The 25,468-nt window shown below is 40.5% G+C and overlaps 1 protein-coding gene across 12 annotated transcripts in view; it reads right to left on the reverse strand.

Moving 5' to 3' along the window:
- Positions 1–25,468, reverse strand: part of LOC118882365 (WASH complex subunit 2-like) — a 56,294-nt gene that overhangs the window by 17,000 nt on the left and 13,826 nt on the right. For 5 of the 12 annotated variants that reach the window (XM_036827976.1, XM_036827977.1, XM_036827979.1 and 2 more), the window contains exons 8-20: positions 24,437–24,484; positions 22,299–22,409; positions 21,643–21,730; positions 20,914–20,985; positions 20,062–20,180; positions 19,529–19,586; positions 17,761–17,820; positions 17,195–17,368; positions 14,635–14,759; positions 13,518–13,604; positions 9,910–10,011; positions 8,224–8,355; positions 4,906–5,072 (exon numbers count right to left, since the gene is read on the reverse strand). In XM_036827976.1, coding sequence (XP_036683871.1) covers positions 4,906–5,072; positions 8,224–8,355; positions 9,910–10,011; positions 13,518–13,604; positions 14,635–14,759; positions 17,195–17,368; positions 17,761–17,820; positions 19,529–19,586; positions 20,062–20,180; positions 20,914–20,985; positions 21,643–21,730; positions 22,299–22,409; positions 24,437–24,484 — 1,343 coding nt within the window. Of the gene's footprint in view, positions 1–4,905; positions 5,073–8,223; positions 8,356–9,909; positions 10,012–13,517; positions 13,605–14,634; positions 14,760–17,194; positions 17,369–17,760; positions 17,821–19,528; positions 19,590–20,061; positions 20,181–20,913; positions 20,986–21,642; positions 21,731–22,298; positions 22,410–24,436; positions 24,485–25,468 lie in introns of those variants that run through there. The other 7 variants (XM_036827975.1, XM_036827980.1, XM_036827971.1 and 4 more) reach the window with 3 other exon arrangements.

Genomic DNA, 25,468 nt, shown 5'->3' on the forward strand with positions numbered 1-25,468 from the left:
CCCGCTGTCTGGCATTCTTGTGTAAAAGCCTGGGGCCCTCCTCATCTTGTCCCTTTGTCAGTTACTTTTGGCTCAAGGTAGGTGCACTAGCTGTTGGCTTTGCCAACGCACACAACACGCTTAGCATTCACAAACGTAGCATTCTCTCTCACCATTTCCTATGGCAGAGGAAGAACCAGGGAGCACCAGTGCCTATTTCCAGAGTGGTCAGGAAGGCGGCTGTCAAGAGATTGCAGGGCCAGAACCTGGTTCAGGCTGTGACCTATGGCCTGGTGCCACCTCAGCCACTTAACCATGTCTTTCCAAGCGCCTCTGTGGGCTTCTGTGCCTTCCCTTCAAACCCTAAACCCATCCCATTCTATCCCCTTCACACAAAGTCTCTAAGAAGCTGGGAAAGCTCATCTTCACTGTTCACCACAGCAATATTCACCCATTTCTACTCCATGTTGGGCAACCACAGCTGAAATACAGCCACAGCTCTCCTCACCACCTTCCTCTCACCTGTCTTCACCTACCTCCTCACCTAGGCTTCCACACCAGCCCCCAGGGGCAGTCAATAAATGTCTGCCAGAATAAATACTGATCAGGACTTTTTAAGGAACAGAATCATAAAAGTAAAGAAACACAGGGAGGCCTAGCACTGGATGTGGGCAGTCCCAAATAGAAAGTGTTCTAATTACGGAAGGGTCATGTTCTAGTTTCTATACTATGTGATAAGGAACCACCCAACTAGCAGCATACTAGAGAATTATCAAAGTAATGAAAACTCCAAATTCAATGTTAGCTAGATAAAAATAATACTAGTCATTTCAGTATCCATCTACTTACACTAAAAATAATTAGCATATATACCCATAAGTATATGTATCATAATCTTTTCTCTAAGTTTAATTATTAACAAAGCATAATATAAGGTTATTCATTAGTTTAACATTGGATGTCTGCCTACATCGTAAAATTGCCTAAGGATCACTGACTAGGGAACACAACTAACCAAATAGTTGAGTATACTTACACTGGACACTTACACTAAAGGACAGTAAAAAATTAGGTCTACACCCTGAAGAAATTATAAAAACAAAGAGCCATACACAGTCAGGTAAAATCTAATATGCCTTTAAGGATATACACTGATAAAATTGTACACAAATTATAACCAAAATATATGACTACTAAGTGATGACCACAAAATATTACAAAAATAACTACATCAGATGCCTAAAAAGCAAAAATCTTATTAAGCTGCTACAGCAGAAGAAAAATCTTATGCATGATTTTCTGAACAATTTCTAAAAATCAAAACCAAAACCAAGCTACCCACAGAAAATAATCTGATGCCAGATTCTGAAGTTCTAAGCTAGAGAAAAGCTAGTTAGCTTTCTGGACATAGTTACAATAGATAACGACAGTGAGTCCTTAACCTTGGATCTCATTCCACACCCTCGGCACCAGCTGGTTAAATGTGGACATCCCGTGGAGATCTGTCCTCAGAAGAAAAATATGCAGCTCAGTGAACTGGAGTATTTCTCATTATAAATAATGAGGTAATAAGTATTTTGACTTATTAAAAGGGACAGATGTCAAAACACATTAAGATGACTCTAGAGTTTATGGCCTACACCAGGACACTTTTGAGAGTGAAAGGGAAAATTATTAATCACCAGGCTGAAATGACAGGCACAAAGCAGGCCTCTCCAGGCAAGCAAGGATGTTTGAGTGCCCTGCTTACAAGGCAGTATTTCGCAACTTTGTTAGGGTCACAAAGCTTGTTTCTTTTTTTAGAATTGGTTTGAGTTACAATTTACATACCGTAAGATTTACCCTTTAGTAGTGTACAATTCAGTGACTGTTAGTATATTCACAGAGTTGTGCAACTATCACCATAATCTAAGTTCACAATATTTCCATCAACCTAAAGTGAAAGCCCATACCTGTTCACAGTCACTGCCAATTCTCATTTCCCCTCAGCCCCAGACAAACACTCATCTACTTTCTGTCTCTATGGATTTATCTGGACATTACACACAAATAGAATCATACATGTGGTCTTCCGTGACTGGCTTCTCTCAATTACCACAATATTTTCAGGGTTCATTTGTATTGAAGCATGTATCAGTACTTTATTCCTTCTAATTGCTGAATAAGAGTCCATTGTGTGGATATAACACATTTTGTTTATCCGTTCTACAGTGGATGAACTTTTGAGTTCTTTCCGCTTTTTGGCTATTATGAATAACGCTATGATAAACATTCACATGCAAGTTTTTGGGTGGACATTTCTCTTACGCATATTCCTAAAAACTGAAATTGAGTCATGTAGCAACTCCATGTTTAACTTTTCATGGAACTACTAGGCTGTGTTGCCAAGTGGCTGCACCATTTCACATTCCCACCAGCAATGTGTGAGGGCTCCAATTCCTCCACATCCTCTCCTGCACTTGTTGTTGTCTGTAAAAGATTTTTTTGAGAATCTGATGAAAGCCAGCATTGCTGAAAGCTAGATATTGTGTGTAATTGGTACTGGGACCTACACATGAAACATGTTTCCTGATCTCTAGACCTGTGACCATATGTGTGTGGTGGGGGCAAAGGGAGGGGCTGCACACGTAAACAGGTAACTTCTATACAGTGTAGAAAATGTTCAAGTGAAACAGAGCTGGGCGCCGGGGGTTAAAGATGGAGCCATTTTTGCTTTAGACTCTAACCCTATTTCTTATCTTTCTCAGCTGTTTGGGTTAAGGAAGGCTTCTCAAAAGAGAGGGCTTAAACTGAGTCTTAAAAGAAGCTGGCCAGGGGCTTCCCTGGTGATGCAGTGGTTAGGAATCCACCTGTCAATGCAGGGGACACGGGTTCGAGCCCTGGTCCGGGAAGATCCCACATGCTGTGGAGCAACTAAGCCCCACGTGCCACAACTACTGAGCCTGTGCTCTAAAGCCCGTGAGCCACAACTACTGAGCCCGTGCGCCACAACTACTGAAGCCCACACACCTAGAGCCCGTGCTCCGACACAAGAGAAGCCACTGCAATGAGAAGCCCGCACACCACAACAAAGAGTAGCCCCCGCTCACTGAAGCTAGAGAAAGCCCGGGTGCAGCAACGAAGACCCAATGCAGCCAAAAATAATAATAATAATAAATAAATAAATAAATAAAATGCACAACATTTAAAAAAAAAAAAAGAAGAAGCTGGCCAGGGAAGAAAGGAAGGAGAGAGTCCCAGGAGAGAGAGAGAGCAACAAAAATAAAGGAATGAAATGTTATTTCCCCTACACTCATGACAGTAAATTACATTTGCGTGCTTACAATGTACCACCTATTGTGCTAAGCATTTCATATTTGGATTTCATTTAATCCTCTCAATGATCCTATGAAAGAAGCACTATTATCATTTTTGCTTAACAGATGAGAAAACTCAGGCTCAGAGAGGTTAGGTAACTTGTCCAAGGCTATTCAGAGAGCAACTGGCAGGGCCAGAATTTAGTATCAGGTATTGGGATTCCAGAGCTTACATTCTTAACCAGAGGCCCAAGATACACCCAGGGGTGAAGTCATGGAGCCCAAAGTAGAAATGGTGACCTTTGAAGAGATCACAGTATTCAGAGACAGAAATATGAGACATTTTTGAATCTACCAATTCAGTACTAAAGCTTAACCACACCAATGCATAGCATTTACATGTCCAATCAATTGCCTCTTTATGTTACTACCATTCATTTAAATTTGAAAGTAATCATTTAAGGATCTCAAGAGAAAAAGAAAAAAATACATATATTTTCAAGGGAGTTATTCTGAATTCACAGCTAATCTGCAGCATATTACAATACCAACCACAGCCCACGCTCACTCTACATCAGGGGTCCCCACCCCCGGGCTGCAGACTGGTACCAGTCCTGGGCCTGTCAGGAACCAGGCCACACAGCAGGAGGTGAGCGGCAGGCGAGTGGGCAAAGCTACATCTGCTGCTCCCCATCGCTCGCATTATTGTCTGAACCATGCCGCCCCAACCCGGTCCATGGAAAAACTGTCTTCCACAAAACCAGTCCCTGGTGCCAAAAAGGTTGGGGACCACTGCTCTACATAACCTGCCACCCTTTAGTCCAAGCACTAACGTGCAGGAGCACGTAAGACCAGCTAGGGGTTATCAGCAACTGGTGTGATACAGCACAGCTCTGCAGAGAACCATCTTACTAAACAGGATGTTTCTCAATGCTGAGCAGATTTCTATCCAAATGACAAACTTAAGAAACTTGGACAAGGGGCTTCCCTGGTGGCGCAGTGGTTGAGAATCTGCCTGCTAATGCAGGGGACACGGGTTCGAGCCCTGGTCTGGGAAGATCCCACATGCCGCAGAGCAACTAGGCCCGTGAGCCACAACTACTGAGCCTGCGCGTCTGGAGCCTATGCTCCGCAACAAGAGGGGCCGCGATAGTGAGAGACCCGCGCACCGCAATGAAGAGTGGCCCCCGCTTGCCGCAACTAGAGAAAGCCCTAGCACAGAAACAAATATCCAACATAGCAATCAATCAATCAATAAATCTTAAAAAAAAAAAAAAAAGAAAGAAACTTGGACAAAACTTTACATTCTTTAGGGTATCCCAGGGAAAAAACAAAAAAGACAACAAACTGTACTTAAACCCCTAACAAACTAAGAAAAATAGTATTTTAAGGTTAAAAAAAAAAAAAAAGATAAGTAGAAGAAATTAGGTAAGGATCCATGAACAAAAACATTTCCCAGTACCAGGGGAGAATAACTTGCAAGTGAAAATCAAAGACATTCTCGTTTATATGATTACCAGGTGAGGAATCATCGGCATGTCACCCCCAGCAGCTGACATCTTGCACATCAAATACCTTCACCTATTACCACGGACACTGATGAAATGACTTCTTACAATGATTGTCTCACCTGTCCTTAGCAATAGCAAACAGATCATCCTCATTGTCCTCCTGAAAGAGGCCGGTCTTTTTCACGGCCTTAATCTCCTGGTCTTGGGTGGTCCCAGGGTCCCTAAGTTCTCCTTTAGACTTGTCAGATGCTGAGTTGGTCTGTGAGTCAGCAATATTCCACTGGTCCTTAAAAGATAAAATATATGTTAAAATCCTCTGGCCATTTAGATTAAGAAACGTGAGGAGTAAAATAAAATTCACATTTGTTAAACTAACTTGTATTTAAACTAAGTGTATCACTTTCGAGGAAAGCTTATGTCCAAGGTTTTTCATTGAACTCAAATCTAGACAGCTGGGTTCTTTGACCTCACAGACCTTATGGTGTTTTCCTCCATCACTACCTGCCACAGTGTTTCTCTCTCTATGGTCCTGTTCTGTGTTAGGACAAGGGAACTTCTCTACTTTAGAGATCAAAATTAGTTATACAGGGGAATGAGAAGATACAGGAATGTTTAAAAAAAAAGAAAGTCAAGAACTCTCAACTTTGGAGGAAAATGATATTTGAATTTAAAAATTTAAAAATCCCGAAGCAAGGTGGGAAAAAAATGTATAAAAAGCTCATGTAATGTAAACAAGACACAATGAAAGCTGCTAGTGACCCTTTTACCAGAAAATTCTGAACCTGGCTTTTAGAAAGCATTTAAGGAAACCCCACCTGGCTATGCTCACCCCTTCAAATCAAGGATCTCCTGAGCACTTGCTAAGTGGTCCTGGAGTCTAGAGCTTTGTAAATCAAAGTGGGTTCCACAAGCAGCAGCTTCTGTTATACAGAATTTCTACCCCACTTTCTGAATCAGAACCTGCATTTGTCACAGTATGTCCAGGTGATTTCTTCACACATTATAGTTTGAGAAGTGCTCCCCTAGAGCAGGGGTGCTCAACAGCGAGCACATGCTAGAATCCCCAAAAGAGCCTTAGAAACCTCCAGTAACAGGCCATAACCCAAATCAATTAACTCAGAACCTCCAGTGGTGGAAGCCGGTATCAGTACTCTCTAAAGTTCTCCAAGTGATCCCACTGGGCAGTCAAAGCCAAGTCACTGTTCTAGAACCCTGGTTATCTTTACTCTGCAAGTACTTTTGCTCCCTGCTTTAGCTAATATTTTTATTTTCCCTGAACCACAGTAATATTACAGAAGAAAAAATTCAACTGATGGTTGGCCATTACTATAGGGAGAACAACCCACTAAGACTGCTAGAAAGAAAAAAAAAAGGAAAATCCATTATAAATTCACAGATTTGAGTAGAAAAACCAAATTATGTTATGTCATTTTAAGTTGCTTTCAATTAAAAAAAATGAACACATCTATCATTTATCTGCCTACATCATACCCTCATAACTTACCTACAATGTTAAAATAGAGTATTATAAAATAGGAAGATTTTTAACACTCACAGTTTTTAATATCATTATATTTAGTCTTTTTCTGTACAGCTAAATCTGAACAGCTGCTAAACTGTATTCTCAATTGGCTCTGCTAATATATATCCGGATAGCAAATGGAAACATTGTTAAGACTCTTATAAAAAAGGAATTAAACGAGCATAGACCACTCCTAACTTGTCTAGCTACCGATTAACGAAACACAGCAATCATTTAACAAAGTAAAGTGCTGGGAAAACTGGACAGCTATATGTAAAAGAATGAAATTAGAACACTCCCTAACACCATACACAAAAATAAACTCAAAATGGATTAAAGACCTAAATGTAAGGCCAGACACTATCAAACTCTTAGAGGAAAACATAGGCAGAACACTCTGTGACATAAATCACAGCAAGATCCTTTTTGACCCACCTCCTAGAGAAATAGAAATAAAAATAAAAATAAACAAATGGGACCTAATGAAACTTAAAAGCTTTTGCACAGCAAAGGAAACCATAAACAAGACGAAAAGACAACCCTCAGAATGGGAGAAAATATTTGCAAACAAAGCAACTGACAAAGGATTAATCTCCAAAATATACAAGCAGCTCATGCATCTCAACATCAAAAAAACAAACAACCCAATCCAAAAATGGGCAGAAGACCTAAATAGACATTTCTCCAAAGAAGATATACAGATAGCCAACAAACACATGAAAGGATGCTCAACATCACTAATCATTAGAGAAATGCAAATCAAAACTACAATGAGGTATCACCTCACACCAGTCAGAGTGGCCATCATCAAAAAATCTACAAATAATAAATGCTGGAGAGGGTGTGGAGAAAAGGGAACCCTCTTGCACTGTTGATGGGAATGTATATTGATATAGCCACTATGGAGAACAGTATGGAGGTTCCTTAAAAAAAATAAAAATAGAACTACCATATGACCCAGCAATCTCACTACTGGGCATACACCCTGAGAAAACCATAATTCAAAAAGAGTCATGTACCACAATGTTCATTGCAGCTCTATTTACAATAGCCAGGACATGGAAGCAACCTAAGTGTCCATCGACAGATGAATGGATAAAGAAGATGTGGCACATATATACAATGGAATATTACTCAGCCATAAAAAGGAACGAAATTGAGTTATTTGCTGTGAGGTGGATGGACCTAGAGACTGTCATACAGAGTGAAGTAAGTCAGAAAGAGAAAAACAAATACCGTATGCTAACACATATATATGGAATCTAAAATAAATAAATAAATAAATAAAAATATTGGTTCCGAAGAACCTAGGGGCAGGACAGGAATAAAGACGCAGATGTAGAGAATGGACTTGAGGATGTGGGGAGGGGGAAGGGTAAGCTGGGATGAAGTGAGAGAGTGGCATGGATATACACACACTACCAAATGTAAAATAGATAGCTAGTGGGAAGCAGCCACATGGCACAGGGAGATCAGCTCGGTGCTTTGTGTCCACCTAGAAGGGTGGGAGGGTAGGAGGGAGATGCAAGAGGGAGGGGATATATGTATACATACAGCTGATTCACTTTGTTGTACAGTAGAAACTAACACACCATCGTAAAGCAATTATACTCCAATAATGATGTTAAAAAAAAAAGTAAAATAAGGCCTAACTCATTTGAATTAGCATATATTATAATTTGAGGGTGATACTTATTTTATTCCTAAGCATTTTGAAACGATTAATCTTTAAGTTAATATACTACAATAAATATCTTTCTTCAAGAATAGAAAGACAGTCTTGTGAACATAGTCTTTGGTGACCAAATTTCACTAGATCTAAATAGGCAGAAAAAGAAAAGGTTTAGGACAGCTGTAACTCTTAAATCCATCAAACCATCTCCTACTCTTCTCTAGAAAATAACTTTCAACCTACCTCCTCATCACTGCTGAACAATAAGGCAGATGCTTTCTTTTTGGAAAGCTCAGAGGGCTTTGTTTTCTCTTGGCTCTGAGTGAGTAGAGAGGATGACTGCTTCTTAGCAGCTGTAGCCCCAAAAAGATTATCCTAGAAAAACAAATGGCAGAAGAGTATGACAACTTTGAACACATAAAACAAAAAACTGAAGACATTCTCTCATGTCAAATTAGAGAATAAGTCTCCAGTCAAGTTAAGAATATATATAACACCTTTTGGGGGAAAAAAATCACACAATGCTAGTAAATGCCACTTCTCACTTATGTATAAATCCTACAGCAACAGCCTACAATCTTCTCTAACTATATTCATCCACAGAAGGGAAACAGATACCATAAAATTCAAAGGCGGGACACCTGGGAGGAAGCAGGAAGGGGAGTAATGTGAGGACAAAATCATAGAAATAGGAGGGAACCTGGCCCCGCCCAGTCCTCCTGTGGGCGGGCCCGCTATGCTCATTAGGGAGGGTCCAGAGCCCGCAATTGGCCTGAGAGCAGCACAGCCCCCTGCGGCAGCCAGCAGCCTGCATCTTTCTTTCTATGAATTAGAAACCAGACCAATGCATAAAGAGAAAGATACAGGGAGCTTTCTCTACTCTTTCACATTTATGAAAGACACAAACCTGGGACAGAGAGAAGGAATGATTTGTGTTTCTGATTAATTTCAAAGGGACAACACAAACTTAAGAAATAATTTACTAAATAAAATCACTGGCCTAGTAAGAGCTGATTCTTACAGGTTCAACGGCATTCCCAAAGTACCTATGAAGGTACTGTTATTTAGGTAAAGGGAACAAAACCACAGAACTTGGCCCGAGCCCAAGTTAGACAGAAAAACACTCTTAACAACATACTACAGCAGGTGAACAGTCCTGAAGTGTAAAGACTGGATAAAGGGAGTCTTTAAGGAAAGTGTGGGGAGGTAGGAAAGGCCGTGAGACTAATGAACTGGCACTCACTGGGGATATGAGTGACAGAGCTAACATTTACTATGTACTTACTATGTGCCAGGCACTGTGCCAATGGCTGTGCATTAGCTGTTTTAACTGTCACAACGACCCTATATACTATTAAGCCAGATGAGATTCAGAAAGGTTAAGTTACTTGCCCAAGGTCCCTGATTTGCATGTGGTGGAGCTAGGATATGAACACAAGGCTCTGATGCCAAAGCCCATGAGCTCAGCCACCGCACAATACTGCATAAGAGCAAAGGTTTGGTTTGTCTTCCCTCTCATTTCTTTCTCCCACTTTGCTCTCATCCAGCGTGGGAAAGAGAAGCAAGGTGAGGACATAGTTGCCTTCTCCCCTCCACTCCCACTTTACCCAAGACGTTCTTGTAGATCATTGGGTTCCACCCCCTAAAAAGTATTTCTTAAAGGAAGATTTAAAAAGTGAAACCTACAAAGCCTTGCATAGAGCTGGGTCAAGAAATCTAAGGCCCTGCCCATTGAGCAGTTAAGAGAACTTAAGAAAGGAGTCACTGAAATAAAAACTGAAATGTTTTTGTTATATAAGCCTCAGAAAGCCTGACCACTTCCCTATCACCTTGTTCTACTGTATGAGCCTCTGGTTATAAAGCTACATCAGCAACGGTTTTCTACTAATGGAAAGCTTGATTATCTTGTGTTGCAGTAACAATGTTTACCTCTTCATCTTCATCATCGAAAAGCAAGACCGAGGTGGGGAGTTTGCTAGGCAGGAGAGATGCATCTTTCGACTTACTCACACTTTGAGAAGAAAACAAATCCTGTTGGATCAAGATTAAAGTTCCTGGTTAATAAAATATACCAGTTTTTAAAGTATCAGATATAAAACAATGAAGTTTATGACATGATGGCTGCCGTGCATCCAGGTCTCTCTGTCGGAGAGGGAAGCTCGCTGCCACAGTCCTCGAGGAACACGCATCAGTCCATCCTCACTGTGTACAGGTGAGAAGGAAGAGACCCACATGTAACTCCACGTGGCCTCACTGGAACCCAGAGGTTTTGATACTCTCACCTGGATGATTAGGGCAGGGGAAATTTTTCCAATCAATTTCCTACCACGCTTAAAAAATAACTTCCTTTTTCTGTCCAGAGAAAGAGATCAGAGAGATTAAACAGATTTAATAATGGAAATAGAAGCTAGATTAACAAATTACTGGATCTACGACTCTGTTTTATTTAGTTATATCCTCTTTCCTATAATAAGAGTATGATATGATTTCTTTTAAATAAATACAAATTCAATTTTTACTTTAAAATGTTCGGCGTTCTTGAATGGCAGCTAGGAAATGTTGCAAAATTAGAGAAAGATCTGGTAGATTCTGAAGAAATTTCCAAAATGTTATAAAATGTCAGCCTATAATGCAAAGAAAGATCTGCGAACTGAGTTGCATGCATCAGAAACACGAAATAGGATAACTATTCCCTCAGGATGAGAAACTTCAATACACAAGAGACAGGCAAATACGACAAGAACATAGTTTCTAAGACCTCTCTGGATAATTTTTTTTTTTATCATGGAATCAATGTCTACTCAAATACAGAGCTAATGACTTCATTAACCGAGAAGAGCTCCACTCAGCCCAGTGGTTTTTGCCTAGGCCCCAGGGAGTCCCCATGGGTCTGTTTGGGTAGAAGGGGCCACACAGGGGGAATCCCAGGCTTCCCATGCCTCTCCTGCATTTTAAGCATTGGCAACATTTCACTTAAAGAAAGGGCTGTGTTAAAAAAAAAAAAAAAAAAAAAGTAGTAGTAAACCAAAACAAAGAGCAAAAACAAATTTCAACATCATTGTTTTGGACCCTTGACTAATATCTTCCTTGGTGTTAGGAACAAAAAAAGGCTTTCCATTACCTTAAACACCTCCCCAAAATGATTCCACAAGGTAAGCTTTAGCTCCACACTTGAGATATAAAGGGAGGAGTAAATAATCAATCCTTTGGGTCCAAAGCTCTTCCTAGACTGCATTGTTTTACTTCTCCTTGCCTAAAAACCTCGACAATATCCAATAAAAACAATCTGTGATGATACACATGGGACAAAGCCTGTGGTAGTGGATTTAAACCTGTCTGTAAATTCATTTACACTCCTACCATCAGGAAGTGGAGTTGGTGTCCCCTGCCCTTGAACTTGGGCAGGCCTCTGTACTGCCTCAACCAACAGAATGTGGCAGAAGTGACAACGCTGACTTCTGAGGCTAGGTTACAAAAAACAGTACAGACATACCTCATTTTATGGTGCTTCACTTTACTGTGCTTCACAGATATTGCATTTTCCACATATTCAAAGTTTGTGGCAACCCTGTCTCAAGCAAGCCTGTCAACAACATTTTTCCTACAGCATTTGCTCACTTTGTTTCTCTGTCAAATTTTGGTAATTCTTGCAATATTTCAAACCCTCCATCGGCAAAGATTATGACTTGCTGAAGGCTCAGATGATGGTTAGCATTTTTTAGCAATAAAATATTTTTTAATTAAGGTACGTGCATTTTTTTAAGACATAATGCTATTGCACACTTAATAGGCTACAGTATAGTATAAACGTAACTTTTATATGCACTGGGAAACCAAAAAATTCATGTGACTCACTTTACTGAGATATTCGTTTTATTATGGTGTCTGGAAGCAAACCCGCAGTATCTCCCAGGTACACCTGTACAGCCTCTGTGCAGCTCTCTTGGGAATCTCACTTTAAAGCCTTGAGGCAACACCCTAAGAAGTCCAGCTTCCCTGAAGCTGCCATGCTGGGAGACCACACAGAGACAGAGAGGGACCTCCCAAGAGCCCCAGCTGTTCGAGTCTTTCCCACTCAGGCACCAGACACATGAGTGAGATGACTCTCAGCCTGGCCACCTTCAGACTGGAACCACATGAGAGACCCTAAGTGAAAAATGCCTGGCTGAGCCCAGTCAACTTCTACAACCACAAGAGGTAATAAAACTTATTGGTGTTTTAAGCCACAAAGTTTTGGAGTGATTTGTTTCATAGTAATAAATAGTCAGAACACCTTTAGAGTCACTGAAATTGCTCACATTTGGTTTTTTCACTTAGTCAACAACTCCCTGACAGCTTACCAAACACCAAGCACTAGTCTAGGTGTTAAGGACACAAGCAGGAAACACACCGTCCTGCCCTCATGGAGCTTACTCTAGCTGGGACATAGACAGTGAACAAGCAGACATGAAGTGTCACATGGCAATACATACTGTGGGGACAATAAAACAGAAGAGGGGCTAAGGAGCACAGTGTGATGTGTGCTGGCGGGCTTGCTATGGTGCAAAGGGCTGTTGCAGGAGACCTCGCAGGGAACTGGAAAAAAAGTGAGGAAGTGGGCTATCTGATTCTGGGAAGAGCACTCCCAGAGGGGCAAAAGCCAGCCCAAAGATCTCAAAATGCCTCTGTGCGTGATGATGAAGAAGCAGGGAGTGTAGGACAAGACCAGAGTGTGAGGCCCCATCATGCTCTACTTATGTGTCAGGAGTTTGGCTTAACTGGACTTTGCTTAATTCCTATCTTCTGCACACTGGCCACCAATGAAATATAAACCTCAAGGTTTTATTTCCATCAACAGTGATCACTCTACCTCCAAAGAGTTGTATGCTCATCCTGGCTATAAGTGCAAAATAACCACAAGAGCTTAACACAGAGTTCGTAATTTCTTGAAATTACATATAAATTTCTGCCATGCTCCCATCTTTCTCTGTGAAGGGGATTGATTACTGCCCATTACACATTCTCAGATAGGTCTCTGATCCCTTAAAAGCCTGGCCTAAAGTTAGCTCTAAAAGGATCAAGGCCTGTGGAAGCCAGAAAAAGCAGTAACGCTTTTGAGAGTTGTCCCTGCTTCACTGGAAAGGTGCTTCTAGGCAGGGCCCTGGAGGACTGAGGCTGTCTGCAAAGCAGTGCCAGCCCACAAACTGTTAACAGTCTATGCCCACTGTTTAGTGAGACTACTGAAAGAGGAAGCAGTGTGTTGATTTCTGTTCTTGTACAAGCACCTCATTACATTATGGATCAATTAATAGCCTAAAATATGAGTATCCTGAATTTTCCTCCCAGGAGATTCACTGGATTCAAACCCAACAGTGAAAATATTGTATACATGTTGCTTTCTAAAGACCATGTGTTCTCAAAACGTTATTTTCAAAGAAAGAACTAAAGTACTTAATAAGCCTTATACCTCTACTGAGAACACCCTGAATCAGAAATACTTTCCAATGTCATATCCATGAACTATTTCCCAGAACTAAGAAAAAGAATGAATTCCTTACCTCAGAGTCATCCTCATCTGAAAATAAACCTTTGTGAGTTTTTGTTTCTGACAAGGGCTTGAGATTTTTGCTGGAAGGGAGGGTAACCTTTGTTGGAAAAAAAAAAAAAATGAGAGTTAACAAGCCAGACACCTGAAAATGAGGGTTCATTCACTCATTCATTCAAAAGATGTCCTGAATCTCTGCTAGGATAAGGTTCCAGGCCATGCAGCAGGGGAATAAAAACATCATGGACCTTGGACATGTATCAAGTACATATAAAGAATTAATGCAAAAAGAGAGGTACCATGAGAAAGAATTTAAAAATTGGTATATGTTAGGAATGAAGGAAGAAACAGTCCTTGTAAAGTAAATTTCTCAGGACAGTCAGGACCTGGACATGGGAGATGGTACAAGCAAGAACATTCCAGGCAGAGGGAACTGTGAGAAAAGAGAAAAACAAGATAAAGCAGAGGGCACATCTGGGGGATCAGGGTAGGACAGACTGCCTACCTCATACAGTGCACAAGTGGGACATGTACCTAAGCTGGAACCTAAGGTGGGCATCCTAGGAGCCTGCTGGGTTCTGAATGCTGGCACCTAGGTGGTCAGAGGCAGAGAGGGTCAGGGTTTCAAGCTGTGCAGGATAGCAAGGGAAGGGACAGCAGCCAGAAGAGCTTAAAGAGTGATGGAGATGCAGCCTATTGGCCAAATACAGGTCAATTTGAATTACGATGTTAACGGATCATAACATGTCGAATAGCGAATCTATGATCCTATAGTGATACTATAAAGGCAGGAAAGAAGGAGCTATCTTCTGTTCAGAAGAATGCCAGCTAATTAACATAGAAGAAATAGTAGAAGTAGAACCACATTCTTTTGTTTTCCCCGCCACCCAACATGATAACTGGTTCAGGAAAAGATCACCAGTGGATGTTAAGACCACCGAGGAAGGCAAAATGCAACAACTGCTGAATTTAGGTGCTAGTTATTTGGGTGTTTGTTGTATTCTTTCAACTCTCTGTACATTTGACGTTTGCTATACACTTGAAAGGAACAATACTTCCCTCTGGGTTTCAGTGAATTAACAAGATGCCCCAAATCTACACTCCCATGTTTAGTCTTCCCTCCTGCTCACCTTTTTTTCTTTTCTTGCTTTATTTTCATCTGTCTGACTTACAGTAGCCTCTGGCAAAGCTGCCGCTTTTTCTTTGAACAGATCTCCTTCCTCATCAAAGATACTGGCAGTGGATTTGACTTTGTCTTTAGAAAGAGACCACAGCATAAAATTACACGGAGTTCAAAAATCCCACCACGAAATTCACAGATTAAATATTCTTCTCTCCCAAAGAATAAATAGAAAAAGTATGTTATTGCTTGATTAGTTACGAAGAAATATTAAGTGGACTAGATTGGAATTTTTCAAAGAACACAACAGCTACTCCAATGAAATGCAGGACAGACAGTTTAACCATCTGGCTTACACCCTCATCCAAGCAGCAGTACCTTATGCTTAGAGTAGTTTGGACTGGCATAAAGGGTAAAAAGAGACCTACAGAAAGAAAGATCATTTAAGAGTCAACCGCTCTAGGAATCTGAGAAGTGACAGTTGGCTCCTGCTTTTAAGAAGTTAAACTGGGACTTCCCTGGTGGTCCAGTGGTAAAGAATCCGCCTTACAATGCAGGGGATGCGGGTTCAATCCCTGGTCAGGGAACTAAGATCCTACATGCCGTGGGGCAACTAAGCCTGCGCGCCACAACTATTGAGCTCACGCACCTCAACAAGAGAGCCACAAATTACAGAGCCAATGTGCCCTGGAGCCCATGCACCATAACTACAGAGCCCACATGCCCTGGAGCCTGCGTGCCACAACTAGAGAAGAGAAAACCTGCATGCCACAACTAGAGAGAAGCCCGCGCGCCGCAACAAAAGATCCCGCATGCCTCAATGAAGATCCCACATGCCGCAACTAAGACCCAACCCAGCCAAAAATAAATAATAAATAAATAATAAAAATAAATAATAAATCTTTTTTAAAAATTAAAAAAAAAGTCAAACTATACAGAGTCATATAAAAGCAAAAACTGAAACCTCCCACATAAGCCCACCTGCCCACCCAAACAAGGTCAGCAGGAACAGTTTGACATACATGCTTCTAATTTCCACAAAAGATATACTAACATGTTAACTCCAGTTATTCACAAATATGGCTATAAATGATAACACAATTTGAAGAATGTGTCTTATGATTTGCATTTTTCACTCAATGTACCTAGGGTATCTCTTCCCATGTCAACACACATAAAACTCATTCTTTCTCACAGTTTCACAAAATTCCACTGAATGGAAGGACCATAATTTACCCTACTGATGAATATTTGGGGGGGGATTCCAACCTTTCGCTACCACAAGCATTGCTGCTCTGAATGAAGTGTGTGTCACTGAAATAGGGCACTGACTCACGGATGTCCCAGGAGAACAGCAGCTGTCAAGGAAAGCGGCACCAACTTACTTGTGATTCCAAATCAGTTAATCCCACCAAGTGAGAGCCCTTCCAAGCCACGAGAGGCACTTACTCCCTTTATTCACTGTCATTTCAGTCAGCCTAGATGTGAGCGTAGTATGTGTCCAGTTTGCACTCTTCCTAAAACCAGGCTATTACTTCCCTCGCATTTCTGCTGCTGTCCTCACTTTCACACCTACTGCTGGAAAAGGAGCTAAGTCCAGAGACCCTGCTTCTCGACGCTTCCTGGTCCACATAGTCCTTAGGAGAAAAAGCCCTTTGTTGCTCATGTTGCTGGAAGCTGTGTGCACCTCAGTGGTCTACCCTTCTTTTCTAGAAAGACAACCAATAAACCCAATCCTTTGCTACTCCAAGTGCAACCCATGGACAAGCAATCTCTGCCCACCAGGGAGCCTGTCAGAAATGCAGAATCACAGGCCCCACCCAGTGAATCGGAATCTGCGTTTTGACAAGAGTCCTGGGAGAGACATCTGCTCATTAAATAACAACTGATTCAGAGGAGTGACTTCATGAACAAGCTGGCTGAAATCTGAGGGGAGAAGAAAGGAGAGTGCCAAAGTGGCCAAAGAGCTAAAAACCCTGTTACAGAAGAGAAAGTCAAGGTCACCTGGGCTTTCTGGCACAGAGCGGAGAAGCTGGGAACTGAACAGCCAGCATGAACGTTCTGCTCATGCTCATGTATTTTCCTAAGGACTCTGGAAGAAGGTGTGATTAAAACTTTCTCTCTAACTGAAAAGGTCAAAACTAGCATCTTGGGCAGATATTAGAGGGGAACAGATTTCTCTCTAAACAAGAAAGATAATCCTAGTAATTAGTTTCCAAAGCAGGAAAAACTGGTCCATAAAATACGGACCTCCAAGGCACCATAACTATCTAAGTAGAGATGAGACAACTCTGACAGGAATGCTTGAGGAGGGATTCTGGCACTGCAAAGAGAAAAGGAACTAGATGAACTTCATGCCTTTTTAGGTCAACATTTTTTTTCTTTTCTTTTTTTTTTTTTTTCTCTGCCTGCACCACACGGCTTGTAGGATCTCAGTTCCCTGACCAGGGACTGAACCCGGGCCACAGCAATGAAAGCCTGGAATCCCAACCACTAGACCACCAGGGAACTCCCCTAGGTCAACATTCTTTATTTGGCTAAATTCCCAGAAACAGAGGATGGAGCTGTACCTGTCTTGGGAGGTTTGCTATGGGATGCTGCAAAAAAGTCATCATCATCATCATCATCATCGAAGAGGCCAGCAGGCACTGGGAGGTACGAGCTTTTCCCTGGAGTGGGCTGCTCGGGCTTCTGGGCCTCCTTCAGTGACGGAGCACAGGTGGTACCAAACACATCAGTGTCCCCTGTGGGTGGAGGGACAGGACAAACCAGCTGTAAGCCAGGGTGGGTGCACTCCCTGACTTTACAGGAGGGGAAAAAAAGAACAGTACCACCACCAAGAACTTGTAGTTTCAGTTCATCCACAAAACACATTAACAGGACCCAACAACCTCCATCCTTTACTGATACAGAATGTCCCACAATGCAGAATAAACTGATCACTCAGACCGAAAAAAGTCCAAGGTCACTGATTTCTAAGGGAATATGAGCTAACACAGGTTAAGTGAGCTCTCACTCTTCGATGCCCACAGAAGTTCTTCATACTCTCCTCCCCAGTCAGTCCTTTGAAGATGACAATCTTAAAAATGACAAAACAGTTATATAGTTTTTAAAAACAAACTCTAAGTTATGATACCTAAAAATACAGAAACAGCTCCTGCTGGGATTTTCTTTCCAGGTTTGGAGGATGAAGACGCTAAAATGAGAAACAAAGAGATAACATTTCAACAGAGAAAACAACTTTCCTTGTTAAATGCACCTTCCTAAAATATGTGCAATACAATACACAGCTAATAGGAGAATTTTAAAACTAATTTTTCCTAAAAACAAATATCATATATTAACACACATATGTGGAATCTAGAAAAATGGTACAGATGAACCCGTTTGCAAGGCAGAAATAGACACACAGACGTAGAGAACAAACATATGAACACCAAGGGGGGAAAGGCAGGAGTGGGATGAATTGGGAGATTGGGACTGATGTATATACACTAATATGCATAAAATAGATAACTAATGAGGACCTACTGTATAGCACAGGGAACTCCACTTCACTGTACAGTAGAAACTAACACAACACTGTAAAACAACTATACCCCAATAAAAAAAAATTTTTTTTAACTGATTTTTCCTAAAAGAGCCATTTTAAAATTCCTTAGTATCGTCCTCTCTACTAATGTCATGACTTTTTTTTTTGGTATTAAATCAATCTAGGCTGTGACTCACATGGAAGATCACTGACTCTGGGCAGGCTATAACACTGGGGTTGGCTGGGGAGGCCAAGGAAGATGTAGAGCACAAATGGGGGAGGCAGGGACAGAGCAAGCAGGGCTCAACAGTTCCGACTCCATCCAGTCCAGTTTGATGAGAATAACCAAGTAAAAAAGAACAGCAATGGGCTTCCCTGGCGGCGCAGTGGTTAAGACGCCGCCTCCCAATGCAGGGGACACGGGTTTGAGCCCTGGTCCGGGAAGATCCCACATGCCGTGGAGCAACTAAGCCCATGTGCCACAACTACTGAGCCTGCGCTCTAGAGCCTGCAAGCCACCACTACTGAAGCCCACGTGCCTACAGCCTGTGCTCCGCAACAAGAGAAGCCATCGCAATGAGAAGCCTGTGCACCACAACGAAGAGTAGCCTCCGCTAGCCGCAACTAGAGAAAGCCCGCGCGCAGCAACGAAGACCCAACGCGGCCATAAATAAATAAATAAATAAATAAAATCTATTAAAAAAAAAAAAAAAGAAGAGCAAAATATCAGAGATGTCAGTGACAGAAATGAAGACAAAAACAGGAAAGCAAGAAACTAGGCAAGCCACAGTGCCAAAAAGTGGAGAGCAGGAACCTCAAGACAGTCAGGTCAGCCAGCATCATAATAAGTCTAAAATCTGACAACTTGTGGCCTGGGGAGACCAAGTCGCTTAAAATAACTCATTCCCAATTCCCAAGAACTATCACAGACCTAATGGAATAAAATTTTTAAGTTTTTAAATAGCTTATGGATGCTTTTTAAAAATTCCACAAATTATTCTAATGCACACTGGGCTGAGGAATTACTGATCTCCAACTTATGTGCAGAATTTCAGAAATGTTTCTTTGAACTAAACTTGATTAAATTAAAATATCCTCAACACTGCTAGAGTGCTTTCGCTGGTTGACTGTGAATTCTCTAAAGAGACAAAATTGTGATGTGGGTTTACAGATGGTACTTCTTGTTTTTTCCAAGACATGAATTAGTACAAATGAACAGCTTTTAACTAGATCAAGGCGAACACAACAGCTTCCTGCCTAACAGAGAAACAAGGTTTGGGAAGAACTTCAGGGGTTCCATCTCCTGATGGGAAGTAACCAGGTCTGGAAATCTGTGCATGAAGAAGCACAGGCAGCATCAATCCACGCTCACCTTCATTAACAGAGGCTCGAGCTCCCCGATCCTGAGGGGCATCCATGAAGAGGTCACTCTGCTTGTAATAAAGTATACAACACAGTTCAAAATAGCAGAGGAAAATGGAGCTGCAGTAAAGATTTCTAAAGAAAAGTGCCTTGTAAAGTTGAAAGCTACATATTTACTGTTCTGTCAGAAAATCAGTTCCAAAGTGAAGACTATGACAAAATCAGACCCTGAAATAATTTAGGTCTGCCCAGGAATTAAATACAAACGTGGAAAAAGACAAAAGACAAGGTAAGAAACAATCACTTAACCAAGTAAATTTTCCACTATTAACACTCTCACATCCTCTCCCTATTTAACAAAGGGCATCAGGATACAGTATTTCCTCATTTTGCGATTCTTAGTTCAAAATCTCCTAAAATATGAAAGTAGAAGCAACTTCCAACTAAGAAGCCATCCTTTCCTTACTAAAGGAACTAACTGTATTTCTTCCTTGTGGACACGTGACACAGCTATGGAGAGCTTCGCTATTCCCGCTGACTCACCTCCTCATCCTCATCATCAAAAAGTCCCTTCCCTCCGCTGAACAGGCCACCTCTAGAACCAAATGGTGAGAAGTCTTCATCTGTCAGCTTGGGGGGTGCGAATAAGTTATCTTCTTCATCTAGCAAACAGAAAGAAATGTTTTGCAGGGAGAATTAAAGATGGGTTTAGAACCCCAGTTCTGGGGATTAACCTTTATAACACCTCCAAAACTGGCATAGAGTTTATCTAACCATATGTAACAAGGACTACTTGAATGCTGGCAGTCTCAGGACCTTCAGATAAAAACTCATTAAACAGTTCACTGAATCCCCTAAAATGCTCTTTGGTTTCCCACTCTCAAGTCTGTAAATGTCTGGGGCAAGGTAAACTCTGCAGGCAATTACTTTCATCTAAATTTCTTCTGAAGCAAGTCTATGCTTCGATTGCCGTTCAAGACCTATTCCACCAGAATTTGAGGGACAGAAAGGTAGACTGAAGAGAGAGCTGCAGATTGACACAGTCCCAGGTGGAAACATAATGGACATTACCACTGAATGTTAAAGGGTCTGATATAATATTTCTTATTGAAAACAAATGCTAGCGCTCCCTAGTTTCTAAACGTCTACAGAAGTCTAGAAAGACAGCTAATGATCCCTATAAAATCTAGTAATTCAAATCTTTAAAGCATTTTAACTCCACACTCACTTCTCCCCACACCCCAAAAGCATGCTCTCAAATGCTTTCAAAAAGTGTACAGAGACAGACCTCATTTGTCAGCACTTAAAGAGGCACTTCTACAGATCACATAAGCAATATTCCCATTCCCGAGTCAAGAGCCTCCTGAAACAAGAGAACTGAGGGGAAAGGCTTACCATCTGAGGGAGTTTTCCTTTCCTTCTTCTCTTTCAATGTCTTCCGAGGTTTTGTTTCCCCTGGGGATAAGGCTTGAAGAATATTTCACAGTTTGAACAATACTCAGTCCACCCTTAGTATTTACCTACTGATTCTTCACACACATCTGCCATCCTCACAACTCCTAAGCTAAGAGCAAGACATTCAACTTTGTATCTCAGCTCCACCTGAGCACCCCTCTCGGTGCCTTACCCAGAGCAGACACTCAAAAGTGCCTCTTTTTAACGCAGAAAGCTTCAGCTACCATACCAGGGTCACGTGCATAACAGGACTGCACTTGCTGAAAGACTTCTTCTGACATCTTTCCACTCTGTTAAATCACTAGAATATAGTGTATGGTACATTTTTATCTAGTCAAAATAAAATATAGGAGTAAATATTAAGCCAAGGATTCTTCATCTGGGGCCCATGGTTCTCTGTGGTACCCATTAATCCCATGAAACTGCATATACAGGTGCACATATGTGCATTTTTTGGGAGATGGGCTGGGGGTGGGGGTCCACAGTGTTCAGTTATCAAAGAGTCTATAAGCCAAAACAGATAAGAACTACAAATTTAAGCCTCTTGCGCCTTAGTAATTAAACAAGGAAATCTACACTCAGTGAAGCCCAGCAGAGGGTCCTACACTTCCCCACTGCCCCTTTAGCTCATATCGGTGGCAGCTTGGGGGGTGCCCCTTTAGCTCATACCTGTTTGCTCCTCTTCCATCCGGCTTGCAGCATCCCCTTTGATCCGAGCTGCCAGCTCATCAGCAAATGATGTAGGTCTACTTTTTTTCTACAGGCAGAGAAGACCAAAAGAATCACCTTTTTGTAACATTTTTTGTAACAAACTAGTACAGTTTACTTTTGGACACCTAACAAAACTATGTAAACAATGGCAAAGAAATTGAACTGATGGGAAAATAAGGTTTAACTAAATAAATGTAAACACATGCACCCTATACAGATCACCTGAGAAAGAAGACTCAGTGCTCCTTCAAAGGGAGATGTCTTTATTTCCTTATTTTTTTATACTTCACTTTAATACATGGTAGTTTTCTTACCTAGATCTAGATAAGAAAACTACCATGAAGTGCTTGGGTGGGGGGGAGTATTAGGATCTTAAAACTCTGAAACTGAATATATTTTGAATGATTTAACTTGTAAAATCTTAACATTTGGAGAAGAAAGTGGTACTTGTAAGGCAACTTGGGATGCTCAACCATTATTTCCAAAAGTGTAAATGAAATTACAAATATGATGCAAAATGAGACGGTTACAAATATAAATGACCATAAAAGGAATGAGTACTAGGTACCATTTCTAAAACCTTGCCAAGCGATAGCAACTATAGTCTTTCTTACAGGTCTGGAATTCTCTTCAATGTCCTCAATATCTTCCTCCTCCTTCTCAGAGTCAGCGAAAATGTCACAACCATCATCATCCTCTTCTTCATCACTCATTTGTGCAGTGTGCTAAGAGTATAAACCACCAGATTAAAACTATTAGATACAGTCATCAAGCTGAAAAAGAGATACTGCCACTTAGCCTTTAGACTTCTCCTTCAAATTGGGAACAACAAATAATGCACCAAAAGTTATGAAGCAGTAAATATGCTAGAACAAGTAACACACAAGGTTTATTTTCAGTGCAATAGCAAAAGACTGAAATAATAAAAATGTCTACCACTAGAGAAATGAATAAGCTAAATAAGTATAGTCTTATCTTAATAAAAATACTAATAGTTAAAAGGAATAAGCTGTAACAATTGGAGAGACATCCAAGGCCAATCAAGTGCCAAAACAGTGAATGATAAACCCAGAATGATATCCTGACCACTCCCTGGCACATATACTACACCATTTCTATGAACACAGACATATTTGTGAAAGCAAAGAACAACACTTGGAATATGCACTCCCAGATGATAACACCAGTTACTTCTGGAGACTGTGAGGCGATGAGGATTGGATGTCTCAAACTTAGTCTTATGTGTTAAGTTCTAACTTTTTAGAAAGGCAGCCACTGGTATGTAAAAATTGTATAATTAAAAAAAAAATTTTTTAACATGGAAATCAATAAACTGTGCCAGGCACTATGCTAAAAGCACTTTTTAAACTAATTTAATCCTTAGAACTCTGAGGTTAGCAGTGGCACACACAGCAAATCTATCTTTAACAATACAAACAAATGGTTCCCCCAATGCTTTTAATCACCATACTGTATTATTTGAAAAACTGTCCAGGGACTTCGCTGGTGGTCCAGTGGGTAACACTCCGTGCTCCCAATGCAGGGGACCCAGGTTCAATCCCTAATCAGGGAACTAGATCCCACATGCATGCTGCAACTAAGAAGCCCGCATGCCACAACTAAACATGCTGCAACGAAGATCCTGTGTGCTGCAACTAAGACCCGGTGCAACCAAAATTTATTAATTAATTAATTTTTAAAAAACTGTCTGAATTTACAGATCTTAACAGTAAATTCCATAGAAATAAATACACTGTACAGAAGGATTATTAAAATTATAAAGATGAGCCACATTCGTGAATACAACTGAAAAAAATACAAGTAACAACCAAAAAGTACTAAATCTTTCATTTGATAATTGGAAATTTTTGTGAAAAAATATTTCCAAATTAGGAAAGTGAAATGCAAATTGGGATCATCTCAATATACCACTGTACATATACTATGGTAGCAAAAATCATAATCCCAGGGCTGATGAGATTCTGGGAAAATCATTATGCATGATCTGTTAATCCAAATGTCCATTAGACAGTAGTATCAAGTAACTCTACACCACCTAATTCCTAAGGAAAGAGTTCACAGAAGGAAAGGATTTTTATGTATGAAAACACTGAATGCAGCATTATGTCAAAAATTAAAATTTAAAAATAAACTATTTCCCATACACATTTAAAGACTACAACAGTATTACATATGTATGTTAAAAAAAATATAGAAGTTTACAAAGCAAATTACAAAGACTACTTAAAATGTCAAGGAAACACTTGTGACATGTTAATATAAAATAAAAGAAAATAAACTATGCATGTTATGAAAAGAATATGTCCTTAGAAGGATATACAAAAATTAAGACAACAGTGCTAAGATAGTAGGATAATAAGATTTCCACTTTTGGAGTGTTCCTTAGCCTTACTGCTATATTGTCTCAAATTTTAAAACAGGAAAGGTGTGTTCATATGAAAAATTCAGTGTGGGTAATCAGGCCTTGTTTTACAGGCTCCGTTTCTCAATTTCATTTCTTACTTCTTTGTTGTCTAAGAAAAATGAAGATAAAATATAAAGCAAATGAGAAAAAATATACAAGAGGGTAGTTAGCCTAAAAACATGAAACATTTGAAGGAAACATGAATAGTTGTAAACATGAATAAATCCTTACTTTTCCGTAAGTCAATCAAAAGTAATTTTAGTATAGATTTAGTATAAATGCTATGCTTCAATTAAAATTTAAGTCACTTCAACATATGCATCTTACCCGGTTTTGATCATTGTCACTATGATTGGCAAAATCTTCATCTGACTCCTTTAGGAGGAAAAAAAAGAGGCTTTTTTGTTAACACAGGCTTTACTTGGAAGCACAGAAATGATCTCGGGTCTAAGTCTCTGGGGTAGCCAACACTGGGTCTCTCTGTACCGACTACTGGTCACCTGACGTATCAAGGTGCAGATAAGGTGGAGAGTTGGCAATGTCGCCAAGGACTATTCCAGTTAACATGTCATTTCTGTGATTCATTTAAACCTCTCTATTTGTTCATATTGATCTGCCCTATCATCTCTAACCTTTGGATTTAAAGTAAGAGTTGCACATTTAATTAACTAAATTATCAAAAGTTGGTTTGCATTATTTTACATTTTGGACTACATTTTCTATTTTCCCTCTAAGTAGGATAATTACTTCATCAGGCCCAAGAAGGGAACATGAGTATTTAATATGAGCAATGAGGTAAAGAGTTGCTTCAATGGCTAAAAGCAAAGGATTTAGCTAAAGACAATCAGTTATACAGCAAGGTTATTTTAGAAAAGTTTATTTCCTACTATTAGGTTTTTTTGTTGGGAGGGCTGGAGGGAGGAGGACAGGAAACGGAGACTGTGGAGACAGAGGAGAAGAGAGGAGCACACATACAAAGCTGTCTCCGTTTATAAATCAACACGCGGGGACTATCCTTCAAAGGGTTTCTGCCCTTTGCAATAACGAGTATTCCATTTAAAGGAACAACCCCAGGTACAACAGTGGCCGAGGCCCACAGACCCTGAGACCGTAGAGCAGGGAGTCAGATCATGCTCTGTGGGTATGAAGATGCCAGAGGCAGCAGCAAAGCTCACATGTAAGTGGATGCTTTCAGCATCCTTCTGGTCTACAAAGTCTTTATAGTAAAAGAAAGTTTTAAATGTGGACTTTTTCCCTGGAATTACTCAAAGATAGAACTTACTCAAAGACTGTATCTCAAGCAGAGATTCCACCAAAATATCTAAGCTGCCGCCCTCAAAATATATTGACAAGAAGAGA

Source organism: Balaenoptera musculus, chromosome 16, assembly GCF_009873245.2.
Source record: "Balaenoptera musculus isolate JJ_BM4_2016_0621 chromosome 16, mBalMus1.pri.v3, whole genome shotgun sequence".
NCBI classification, from domain to species: domain Eukaryota; kingdom Metazoa; phylum Chordata; class Mammalia; order Artiodactyla; family Balaenopteridae; genus Balaenoptera; species Balaenoptera musculus.